Genomic DNA, 13,221 nt, shown 5'->3' on the forward strand with positions numbered 1-13,221 from the left:
GGATAACTCATATATGACATCCACAGCAGATCACTCAAAGTTGTGTTACTACATTATTGTACAACTTTTCATATACTACGTTATTTTTTCTGAATTTTTTTTTTTGGTATTTGTATATTATATTTTTTAATTTAAAAAAGTTAAAGATTGGATTTTTAAGCAAAAATATCAAGAGAGGTAAATCAGTGCTTGTCTGAATATCTAAGCTTAAGAGAAAGGGAGGTAATTTTTTTTATTGTGAATCCTTGTCCAGAGCATATGCTTTCTCCCCTTGGTCCAATGTGGCTAATACTTCTCTCACAGAGTGCCACTGGTCAATGGATGTGTAGTGACCTTGAACAAAGTTTCTAGGCCAAGAGTCAAGGTTAAAACCCCTTTCAGCTACTTTACATTTTTATGTTCATTGCTGAAAGTGGGACCCTTTGAGATGGCCACCATCTCAATGATATCTAATTTTAGTTTGAAAATTGCTAGAAAAGATAAAGTGATCTCATTGTAACATTATTATTTTTTAGTGTTTTAGATTATAAATAAATATAACAATATGCAAAATCTAAATTCTTTTATATTTTCTCTCCTTTGATTTACATAGCAGGCCTTGCAGTTTTTAGCTCATATGAGATTTTCTGATCACCTGTTGTCCGTCGTCCATCCGTCTGACTGTCCATTCATCTGTAAACTTTTCACATTTTCAGCTTATTCTTGAGAACCATTGGGCCAATTTTGACCAAACTTAGTACAAAACATCCTTGGGTAGTGGGAGTTTAAATTATAAAAATAAAGTCCCCTTCCGAGGGGAAATTGTCAAGAATATACAAAAATAGGGTGGGGTCATAAAAAAATCTTCTCAAGAACCACTGGGCCAGAAAAGCTAAAACTTCTGTGGAAGCATCCTGGGGTAGTGTTACTAGTGTAGATTCTAAATTGCTTGGATCATGACCCCTGGGGATTGGGAAAGGTCAAGATAGGTATTAGGGGGAAATCTGTTTAATAACATAATGGCCAAAGTTACTCAGGTGAGTGATGTGGCCCATGGGCTTCTTGCTTATCTAATTTAGTTTTATCTTTGTATGCAACACTTTTTCCTTCTTTTAGTTGTTACTGAGGTTCTAAGTAATTTAAGTTTTTTATGAAATATTTTTCCTTGTCAAGTTCTATAAGCATGTTCTACTTCATACACAAGTAGTATATGAAGATTTTCTAGATGTTTCATATTTTTTCAATTTTTCTTGAAAAGCATAACTGATGTACATGTAATTGTAAAAACTGTGTTTGTCCCTTGTGATACATGATTAATTTATGTCAGTTTGAATTTATCATATATATTAAAATACACTATTATACAGTCTGTTTGTCATGGAATTAAACTTGTTGAGTTTTTATTCCACCTCTATAATTGAAGATTTGGGGGCATATGTGTCTCCAAATTTACTAATTTTTACGATCCATGGCCATTCCTTTTGAACTTTTTTTTACCTTTAAGTTAGACTTTGACCTACTTTGGTAAAAAAAAAATGATGTGAATGATTAGTGCTAGGGCTTTCATATTTCAAATGTGTATTCCTTGTAATGAAACTTCTCTTTTTACCCCAAACAAAGGAAGTTTTAGGGATACATAGGAATCACATTGTCTGTGAATGTAATTTTGTCTGGGCTCTAACTTTGATATATGGAAACATTGGAAGCTGATACTTGTTATAGAGCTTGCTTGTAATGACCCGACAGTGAGTCCTGATCTGACACAAGGTCATTTGTGCAAGTTCAAGGTCACTGGCCTAAAAGTATGAAATTTTTGTCTGGGTCATAACTTTGTAGAAAGAATCACTGGAAGCTCAAACCTGGTACAGGGATTGCTTATGACCCAAAAATGTGTCATGATCTTATCCAGTCATTCCATTTAGTTCAAGGTTACTAGTAGAAAAAAGGTATGACATAACTTGACTTTGTAATGGAGAGTCAGTGGAAGCTCATACTCGGTACAGATATTGCTTATGATCAAAGAATATGCCTTGACCTTTATCTAAGGTCATTTTGGCGATTTCAAGGTCACTGGTAGAAAAAAGAAAAAAAATGTCTGGGCTAAAACTTAATTTGGAAAAGAATTGGTACAGGTATTGTTTTTGAAATAAGGAAAGTTCTTATTTTAATCCAGTGTCAATGCAGCAAGTTCAAAGTTACAGGCAGAATAGTGTAAAATTATTTTTTAAGACTTTAACTTAACAATGTAGAAATACTAGGAGCTCGTACTTGATACAAAGATTGCTCATTGGAACCTGATACAGGTACTGTTTATGAACCTAAGGAGTGTCATGACTTTAATTCGAAGTCAAATAGCAAGTGAAAGGTTGGTGGTATAAGAATTAAAAATTATGACAAGCCTTTATTATCTGATGGAGAAATATCTGTACATATGCACAATGATTCACTTAAAGTTTACGAATGATCAAAGTATATGTGAATTTTGACTAGTCTCAGTCTTTTTGGCAAGAAATTGAAATGAAATGGCAAATTGAAAAAAAAATTCATTTTGGACCAATCCCGATCAAAATAAAACCATAATGAATAAAATAACAATTTATTGCCTTCTTTATTGTCCCCCGCTTTAGCGAAAGCGAGGGGACATTAAATCTCATTCGTCTGTCTGTCCGTCGCAAAAACTTTAACCTTGCCCATTTTTTTTGATTTAGTGGAGCTATGACTTTCATATTTCACTTTTGTGTCCCTTGTGAGAAGACCTTTCTTTGGGTACCCCCATATTTGACCTAGTCTTTGGAGTTTGACCCACTTTTACACAAAAAATTCAAACTTTTACTTTGGCCATGTCTTTTGAATAGTAGAAACTAGGAATTTCATATTTCACATATGCATTTTTTGTGTCAAGGCCTTTCATTGGATACCAATAATTTTGACCTTTTAACCTTGACCTTAGAGACCTATGAAAAAACTTTTACCTTGACCATAACTTTTGAACGGAAAGGGCTAGGGCTATCATACTTCACATATGTAATCCTTGTGAAAAGACCTTTATATTGGATACCAAGAACTTTGACCCTTTGACCTTGATCATGGAGATTGACCTAATTTTCAAAAACTTTGACCATGGCCACAACTTTTGAACGGTAGATACTACATGTAGGACTTCATATTTTTGCACATATGTATTTTTTGTCGCAAGACCTTTCATTGGATACCAACAACTTTGACCTTTTGACCTTGGAGATTTCCATACTTATGAAAAAACTTTAACCTTGACCATATCTTTTGAATGGTAGAAACTAGGACTTACATATTTCATATATGTATTTTTTGTGGCAAGGCCTTTCATTGGATACCAACCATTCTGACATTTTGACTTTGACCTTGGAGATTTCCGTACTTTTGAAAAAAAAAGTTTAACCTTGACCATAACATTTGAACCGTAAGGGCTAAGGCTTTCGTACTTCACATATGTAATCCTTATGAGAAGACCTTTCATTGGATACCAAGAACTTTGACCCTTTGACCTTGGAGATTGACTTACTTTTCCAAAACTTTTACCTTGGCCATAACTATTGAATGTTTAAGGTTAGGGTTTTCATCCTTCACATATGTATTACTTGTGACCTTTTTAAAGAAATCAACAACTCAGATCCTTTCACCTTGGAGTTTGACCTACCTTTCAAAAATGTATCCTTGGCCATAACTTTCTTTTGAACAGGGGGTGGGATTTTGTATTTCACAATCGTATTTCTTGTCTGAAAACCCTACTTTTGGTAATATCAAATATATTTCATTTGAATTAGGAAATGTTAAATCTTTGTTATGTTGCCATACAAGGTCATCTGTGTTTCACAAACACATCTTGTTCCTTATATTCAGAAGAGATAGGACTTTCATATTTGACATGTGCATTACCTGTGACAAGATATTTCTGAGCATGCTATGAATTCTTACCCCTTGACCTTGACCTTCACAATTGACCTTATTTTTAGGAAAAAAATCAACTTCAGTGATAATTTCTAAATAATTGACATATGATAGGGTGTTCATATTAGACACAATGCGTCATAAAAAATGACATCTCATCCACAAAGACACCGAAAGCGGGGGACCACAATTCTTTGAATTTGCTTGTTATACATATAGTGTAACAGATTTTAAAAGGCTATGGGTTGTATATAGTGAGTCCTACTACTGCCAGCAATAGCTCAGTCGGTAGAGCACTGGAGTCGTAGGTTCAAGCTACAGTATGGACACCCCCTAACTAATATTGTAATGATATAATTGTAAGGATACTGCCTTTTATTTAGATATCATACAGAATGCCATTTTGTAAATTATTAGTAAATTGACTTGGTAACTAAATGATGAGAAAAAATAACACAATTTCTCAGTTTATGTTCTTGAAAGTGTTTGCTACATTTAAATACCAAAATGTTACCAACATACAAAAAAAAAAAAAAACATTTAACAGCAAATAAATATACATGTATCACAGAAATATATGACCTTGCATACAAAATTTTAACAAGCTTTTCAAAGATAATTTAACTTCTATAACACAGATCATTCATAATATGCAATTTACAGCGACACATAGGCTAGGGATGCCCATCCCCACTCGAACACTTTTTTTAACACAGTGTATAGTGTATATATAAAGAGTCTGATTCTGCAAATTAACTTGGATTTCTAAAACATCAATAGCTACAGTACACAAGTACCATGGAAATGTCAAAGTGAGTTAAAAATGCCAACCAATATAAATTGAAAATTCAATATTTAGGAATTCTACTTAATTATCTGAAAGTTTGATTGATAAAAAAAAATATTGGACAAAATGAACACATGATGAGATAAAGCATTGCATCACCTCAATTTCAATAGAACAGGACTAATAAATAAGATTTTAAACATTGAACAAATTATGCAAGACTTTAGTATTCCTCTCTCTCTCTCTCTCTTTTCCACCTCTCTCTCTGAGAAACATTTTATCACACATACCTATATAATACACATTCACTATTATTCATGCATAACAGTAGTCACTGAATAGACTTGAAATACAATAGTATGCTCCATCTCTTCTAGGAATGTCATTTCCCCAAAATAGGACCTTTTCATACCAAACCGCAGATTTATGGATTTACCCGGTTAACAGATCATCATCACTGTCATCAAAATCGTCTCTCTCTACTTCACCCTCAATAGATGACTTCCTCTTCTTAATGATGGAGATAACAAACCCAATCAGGATAAACTAAAAATATAATGTATTTAAAAAGGATTGTAATAAATCAGTACAGTTATTGCAAAGTACAATTTTTAAAAAATCAGATATGTATATTAACTGTATGTTCATTCAAAATTCTAGAAAGGTATAATAACATGACTTATGCAAGACTGATAGATGGGAACTTTGATTTTAATGGGCTTTTATTGCTCCGAAAGCAAGGAGAGAAACCTTCCATACCCCTAGGAAGATCCAGGTGCCCCAGTAATAGGCGGCCCCAAAGAACCACATTCTGTAGAAGAAACTGGTCAACAGCAGCGTCATCCGGGTAATGGTGCAGTCACCTACAGGTAAATATACTTATTAATTTTTGTATTTTATTTTTTAAAGTACAAATGTGTCATGCAAGTTGAAATTTTAGTGATCTGCAAATTTAGCAAATTTGCCCTAAAAATTGGTATATACTGTAAACCAACTATTATTCGTGTCATCGTTTATTCACCATTCGTTTGTTTGAAATCAATCCACGACAATTAATTTTCGTAACCAAGGAAATATTCTGTACAAATACTTATCAAAATTACTGGTTCGTGGCAATTAATATAATATTTGGGAATAAAAGTAGGTTGCAGAACTCGCGAATATTTCTTGCACACGAATAACAGTTGGTTTACAGTACATTCATTGTACTTTCATTGTACTTTCAGCAAGACACAATTTTATGGATTGACAATACCTTGACAGATAGACTTACATCCCCAGTACATGTACAGATGTGCAATTTTAGCTATCTCAACACCCTCGCTAATAAATACAAAATTGAATTCTTGCTAAAAAACCTGCTTATATGCTATCTCTAAGATACATGTGTGATCACTTAATACGTTACTGCATTTAACTTCTTGTTTAAAAGATTATTACATGTATCTACGCAGTAAACACATTAAATGACGTACTTGCTGTGGCATCTGTCGTGCAGGACACAATCTCTCGTGTGGAATTTCCTTTGATTTCCTAGAACAAGAAAACAACTGCATGTACATCTAGTCAATAGGATGATGGAACAGAAATCAATGTAATCATGCTTAAAAAATTAAATTATGCTTTGCAAACACTTAGTAATACAATTCTCTGATGTTGTTTATGTCTTCTACATTCCTGGTGCAAACCTTTATTACTATCTTCAATACACAGCTGCTAACATGCTGTGGTGATCAGTTATGATTACTTTATCATTTGACTTGCTACATTGACTATATACCAACACTGTGATGTTGATGAATTTCTACGGATTTGAATATAATCACATGTACATACCACATATCTCTGACTTCCAAAAGAGGAGTACTGAGGTGTCAACTCATATATAATAATGTTGATGGCCAAAGTCAAAAACATCATGATCATACACATCATCAGGATACCTTGTGGACGGGTTCTACGTGGACGAATCTTGTACATCTGTCAACAAAGAAGAAAAAAAAATAAAGAAATTTTATGTACCTTCTTTTTTTTTTTATTTCATTAATCAAACTTTGAGGTTTACAGTGAGAGAAAGCTCTTGCTTTTCTTGTAAAGAATATGAAAATTTAACCCTCTTTTAAGCTATCACTTCACTTTCTTTTCATTCAAGCTCTTTCTTTTCTTGTGAAGAATATGAAAATATAGCCTTTTTTTAAGCTATAAATTCCTTTGTTTTTTTACAGAGTTAAAGTAAATACATGACCTACTCTGAGCCAAAGAAACCAGATTCCAATGTTTCTGACTCCAGACATAGAGCAGAACACGAGATGCAGAACCAGAGCAGCGAACATGATGTAATCCAGGGGGAACACCTGAAAGGTTCATAAGAATGGCTGAACATGAACAAGTTACAGAGCTGTGGCTAGTGAATATTTAAATATATCCTTTAACAATCTTACCTTTTGACAGAAGACCAGAATGATGTCGACTGGATTAGGGAGCTGTCTCTTTGGTAGAGCATAGCCAGACTTGTAACCCAGGCCATGCATGGCCTTGTCAATGCTACAAAAATCACATAATAAATAAATTTGGGTCTTTGATCAAAATAAGTATTGGGATAAGAATTTTTAATATCTAGTTATAATGTAAAATTGTAAGGTTGAAAACTAATTTACACTAGACAAGTACATATGATAAATTTTTTGCACTTCTTGTATAAATATTCCTAGGCATCCATTCCATTAAACTGCACCCTGAATTAAAACAAACAAGCCTCAAGAATATAATGAAAAATAAACTAATTCCTAGAGTGCCCTTACTTTGTCAATAGCAGTGACACAAAGATCAGTAGTGTCACCAAGAAAAAGGCCACCCCAAACACCACCTCGAATGGCCTCAGAATGAGGAGACATTTCCTCAGAAGACTCTTCTCTTTGGCCTCGAGGTGTTTGTCCTCCCTCTCTAGTAACCTCTCCTCCTCGTCTAAAATCTCCACCCGGTCCCGATTCCGCGAAGACAGGCCTCGACGTGAGTACTATTTCAAGATTTCAAACAACATGGAAAGGGTTAATTTAAGGTACCATATTAAGCAAAAAATGTTGTAAATTCCTTAACTTCTGCAAAAATAAGCTCCATATGAACACTTGATTCTTTGGTTGGAAATTGGAAAATTTTACCCCATAAAAATACCCATGTTTACAGTATGACTACAGTATATAGGGTTATTTTTGCCCCGTGTTATTTTCCACCTTTTGCACTTACAAACAATTTTGAACCATTTCAAATTCACCCAGTAATAGCTCTGTTTAAGAAATTATGCGTCATTCTTTGAATTCAACCCATTTTCAATTCGCCTAATCATAAAGAGGGCAAAAAAAACTAGAACTGTCCAAACGGGACAAGATACCCCCTGCTGGGTTTTTCAGAAGTAAGTTTTTCCATAATAAAGATAGGTATCACACATGAATTATGAAATTTTTCTGCCAGTGACCTTGAACTTCCCCAAATGACCTTGGGTCAAGGTCATGACACACCCTTGGGTCATGGGCAATCTTTGCGTGAAATGAGAACCTATCAAGTTTATCCATAAAAAAGATTTGGACAGGACACGAATTATGAAATTTTTCTTCCAGTGACCTTGAACTTCCCCAAATGACCTTGGGTCAAGGTCATGACACACCCTTGAGTCATGGGCAATCTTAGTGTGAAATGAGAACCTACCAAGTTTATCCATAAGAAAGATATGGACCGGACACCAATTATGAAATTTTTCTTCCAGTGACTTTGAAGTTCCCCAAATGACCTTGGGTCAAGGTCATGACACACCCTTAGGTCATGGGCAATCAATGTGTGGAGTAGCAGATTCTAATGTCCCTCAGTAAGAAAGATATGGACCAGACACGTTTGCACAGACAGACAGACGGACAGACAGCTAGACAGACAGATGGACAGACGGACAAGGTGATTCCTATATACCCCCCCCAAACTTCATTTGCGGGGGGTATAAAAAACGGGAATGAAAATTTCCCTGTATGCAGTATCATAAAAAAGAAATATTTTCAATCATATATGCATCCCCTTTAAATTGTAAACATGAACTCCTCACATACCTTGTCCCTGATGGCACTTGACCTGTTGCTTATCCTTGACCTTTGACTCTGAACATCTAATCTCTCTTCTTTTGCACTCTTTGTTCCTTTTATTAGAGACATAGGCATGGCTGACATCCCATAAGCCTGTCATAGAAAAATAAGTCAAGAACCCAGTCTCAAGTCTGTCAAATAATAAACTTTACAGGGGTAGATAACTCTGTGACACTGTTAATCTAAAACAGTTCAAATACCATGACATATCTTTTATTATAAAGGAGAATTCAACATTTCTGATATTAAGTATCAATAGCTTTGAAAATGTCCTTAAAGAGGCATGTAAAGTTGTTAGAACAGATGTGATACAGACACACTATACTTACTGAGTACATGATAAGTGCCAGCATCCCAAAAAGACTGAGTACACTCACAACAAAAGACAGGGCATCCTCCAACTCTGTGTAAACAAAATATACCACATCACGCAAAATAAAATACAAAATAATGTACTCCACTACTATGTGGGTATTTAAACAGTAGACTCACTGTTTTCGTTGCTAAACTCCTTGAAGAGGTCCACAATCCTGTTCCACTGGTTTGTGTTGTTTTTGCCTGATGGGGGTGTGTCATGATTTACACCCACAAAGGCTCTGTAAAAAGTTTAAAATATTTTATATGATTCAATAATACTTTCAGAGTAAATATGTCTGAAAGAGCCCAAATTTATCAAGAAGCAGTTATTGTTTGCTATGATGAAAGAGAACTAAACATGTAAAATATACTTACCCAACTAACAAGAGAGCCACGATGATGAACAATGAAACAAGGGTAAACTTTAAGGCTGAACACATTCTCTGTTAGAATAACAAACAATATCATTGCCAGGAAATGCAGTTTATTGTACAGATATGTATAAAAGAACACTGATGTTTTGAAAACCAAGGAATTACATGAACAGCAAAATGACTTACTGTAAAAAAAAGTTTTTAGTATTTATACTCAAGTACCATGGTATTGAATTTTTATATCTTGGACATTTTTGTCAATCAATTCTACAAAGTTGTAGAAATGAGCTTTCACTGTATACTAATACATCATCATTTTTTAATTGTCTTGTAGGATTAATGTACATGCATATGTTTATTAATGTAGATATTTAACTTCAGAGGATCATTTTTAAGATAGGTCTATACATTGTATATGTATGTTAACATACAGATTTAACTGTTGACTCTTCATCCCTCTCTCTCTTAGACAGAACACAATCAGTCCATACAGTGCTGGAAAAAAATAAAAGGCAAAATAACTATACTCAATCATAATGCTAAGATGTCCAATACTGAGAATAAATTAGGAAGGAATAGACAGAACACAATCAGTCCATACAGGGCTGGAAAAAATCAAAGGCAATATAACTTTTCAAGTCATTTTCACCATAACTTTTACTTTAACTGTTTTTAAAAGCATATTACAATGCTTTAGACAATGCATTTGTTATTACTAGTTACTATACTTACAGTAGTATGCATCTGATACAGAGTTCTCCAGAGATTGTCTTGTTGTGTTGCTCACAGCCCAGTCCTTTAGACATAAAGGTAATGATTACTAATTAACATTTGTTATAGGTTAGGTTTATTTAAAAGAATAAACTGAAAATTCAATGAAAGTTCGCAATTTTATTTTATTTGGCATCTAAAACTTGAAAAATATTTATTTATTTTTTGTCAATCAAATCTCATTGAAAAGATATTTATTTCTGACTCGTAAATGAATACATTTCATAAGTATTTACAATAAATATGTCAAAGTTACTTTTCCTTACTTTGAATGTTCCATCTGTGTTTTTCATGAAAGAGACCAGGAATACATCTACTGGGATCAGAGCTGTGGTTAGTAGTGTAACGCTGAGTGCCACCACGGATGACAGTGTACTGGATATAGTACCATCTCTCTTACTGATGAAATATTTTACATAGGCACCAGAAAACAGAAGGATCAACTGAAAGTTGCAATAAATGCTTTATTAATCAAAAAAGTGACATATGCTGTAATCAGACTGCATGATTGTATTTTCACCAATTGCATTCATATCACTATGAAACAATCAGTTTCAATTCATTTCTCACTCTCATGTGGAAGACACTTCTTTATGTAAAATAGCCAGAAATGACTGAACACTTAAATATTTAATTGGTTAGAAATCACTACTTCCTTTGCTTTCAATTTTAAGTATGTATATGCTATGTATCAAGGACATTTTTTGTTCACTCCATGTATATATATGGCAAGTGCAAATCATCATATGATAGAAAGGAGTTGTTCAGTGATTTCATCCAAAGAAAAATGTAGATGCTGATAAAAATCAAGTGTGAACTGAGGAACCCCCTTGAACTTTCAGATGGCAAGTGTCATCTGTTGTCTCTTTTTTTTAATCTACATTGAACGAGTTGAAATGAGATGGCAAATTTCAATGATTTCAATGAAATTATCAGTATATTGAAAGTGACATCAAAAACTGTGCCCTGTGGTTCTGAACTGGGGAAGTCTCCATATTTAGTTCAACTTTTAAAAGCTATTATACTTTGAGGATGATTGTTAGGCCAAACAAAAAAATATCTTTGTTTACTGTTACATGCTGAAATAAAATAGGGTCGGTAGGTAGGAATTTTTTTTTATTTTATTGAATTTTTTTAAACACAAATTCACATGAATTGGTTGAATTACATCTACAAAACAGTTTTACCATTGTATGGTGCCTTACTTTTGTTTGGCTTGAAATATGGGTGGTTTCTTGCCTTACAACTCAGGGGTGTGCAATTAAAAAAATCAAGTACTAGCCCACAGGCTTGTAACAGCAATAAAGTTACCAGCCCGAAGTTAAAAGTGAGCAGTCCAAATATAGGGGCAAAAAATTGTAAAAACAAATATTGTAAAAAGTTCATTGTTGAGAAAGTCAGGGTCCTAAGCCATCCCTTTTAAAGTTGAAGTTTAAAAATTTGTCAACCAAAAGTTTTTCCCTTTTAAGTGTCCTGATGCGGATTACTAATTTTCAATTTTTGAAATTATATTATCTTTTCAATTTATTATCTTTTCATATATTGTACTTCCGTAGCTTATCTAAAATGAAGCAAAATCATTTTATTTTCATTTCAAACCATTAAATACAATTGATATAATATATTAAAGTTTAACCACATAACACTTAGGTATTAGTCGATTGGGGGACCGTAAATAATGGAAAGAGATATCTGCATGTATTTACCATTAACAGAGGAATGGAGGAAATTCGGATTAGGAAAAAACGATCGTTTTTTTTAAGTAAATAAGTCAGGTAGTACTTCAAAATGGATACGGTTAAAGTAATTTAAGAACAGTTGGAGCATGCTGCCTGGAAAATTTTCATTAGTTGGAAATTAAATAGCAAAACAATGAGTGAAAATACCGTTTGTATTTCTCATGTATTATATGCATAATTTTAATTTTTACTACCCCAAAAATGGTAGTTCCGGGCATCAGGCGATGCTAGTTGCACACCCCTACAACTGCCATGCAATGGTAAGCAAATTGCTTGTAAGAATTTATGTTATTCGTTACTTCATAAACAATTTGTTAGGATCATGTGATCAATTTCTACTTACAACCACTTGGAACGAACTCGTTGGTGTAAAAATTGAACTCGCTGGTTTTGTTTTTGTACTTTCAATTTCGATTTCAAAGATGAATGTAAAAGTTAAACTGACCGGCCAGTAACTTCCGGATTTTTACGATGAAAAAAAAGTTTGGGTCGGCGATGAAAATTAGGGTCGTTTGGGTAACCGTAAACAAACATAATTTTTTGTTACGCCTTAGTATGTTACTATGTGCAAATATTCCTCTCCAAATGAAATTCCTTGAAATATGCTTTATGAGTACAATACATAATTTGCTACACCAATTGTTTGTATTCTAGTTGTGTTCTACTGTATTTTCATGCTTATCACTATGTTTTCTATGGGCCTTTACCAATTACTGTAATTGTGTTTGTGCCAATAAAATATTTGTATTTGTATTTGTATGCTTACAGATGATTAAAAAAATAGCATTAGATTATTCCAACCAATGGTTCGCTTGTAATGCTGACTACTGATGTTATTCGTTACTTCATAAACAATTTGTCAGGATCATGTGACCAATTTCTACTTACAACCAAAGTGACAACGAATGGTATCCATCCCGCTGCCAGCGCAGCACTTGGAATTGACATGATGTTAGGAAAAAATCCTGATGTACTGAAATTATAAAGATAGCTTAAACAAGGCTAAGCCAGCCTCAGAACTGACAACTTGAACTTCCACTTGTTCTTGTCAGTTGTTGTTGTTGTTTCGGTTTTCCTTGAAATTATTTTCTGCAATGCCGATCTCGATTCAAATTAATCATAAAATGTTGTTCAATGTATATTCAATCCCTGCCTGAAATTCT

The 13,221-nt window shown here is 33.7% G+C and overlaps 1 protein-coding gene across 1 annotated transcript; it reads right to left on the reverse strand.

The window, feature by feature from the left end:
• Positions 1 to 4,357: 4,357 nt before the first annotated feature.
• LOC134240426 (probable lysosomal cobalamin transporter) lies at positions 4,358 to 13,135 on the reverse strand. The gene is given in 16 exon segments (XM_062722516.1): positions 4,358 to 5,239; positions 5,453 to 5,556; positions 6,169 to 6,226; positions 6,530 to 6,673; positions 6,943 to 7,047; positions 7,135 to 7,237; positions 7,495 to 7,709; positions 8,785 to 8,910; positions 9,147 to 9,220; positions 9,310 to 9,413; positions 9,550 to 9,617; positions 9,980 to 10,010; positions 10,045 to 10,153; positions 10,281 to 10,344; positions 10,586 to 10,762; positions 12,947 to 13,135. Coding segments are annotated over 16 exon segments (1,656 nt in total). The 5' UTR covers positions 13,007 to 13,135; the 3' UTR covers positions 4,358 to 5,125.
• Between the last annotated feature and the right edge of the window lie 86 nt (positions 13,136 to 13,221).

Source organism: Saccostrea cucullata, unplaced genomic scaffold (assembly GCF_032062105.1).
Source record: "Saccostrea cucullata isolate Sc308-1 unplaced genomic scaffold, CSIRO_AGI_Scuc_v1 ctg246, whole genome shotgun sequence".
NCBI classification, from domain to species: Eukaryota; Metazoa; Mollusca; class Bivalvia; order Ostreida; family Ostreidae; genus Saccostrea; species Saccostrea cuccullata.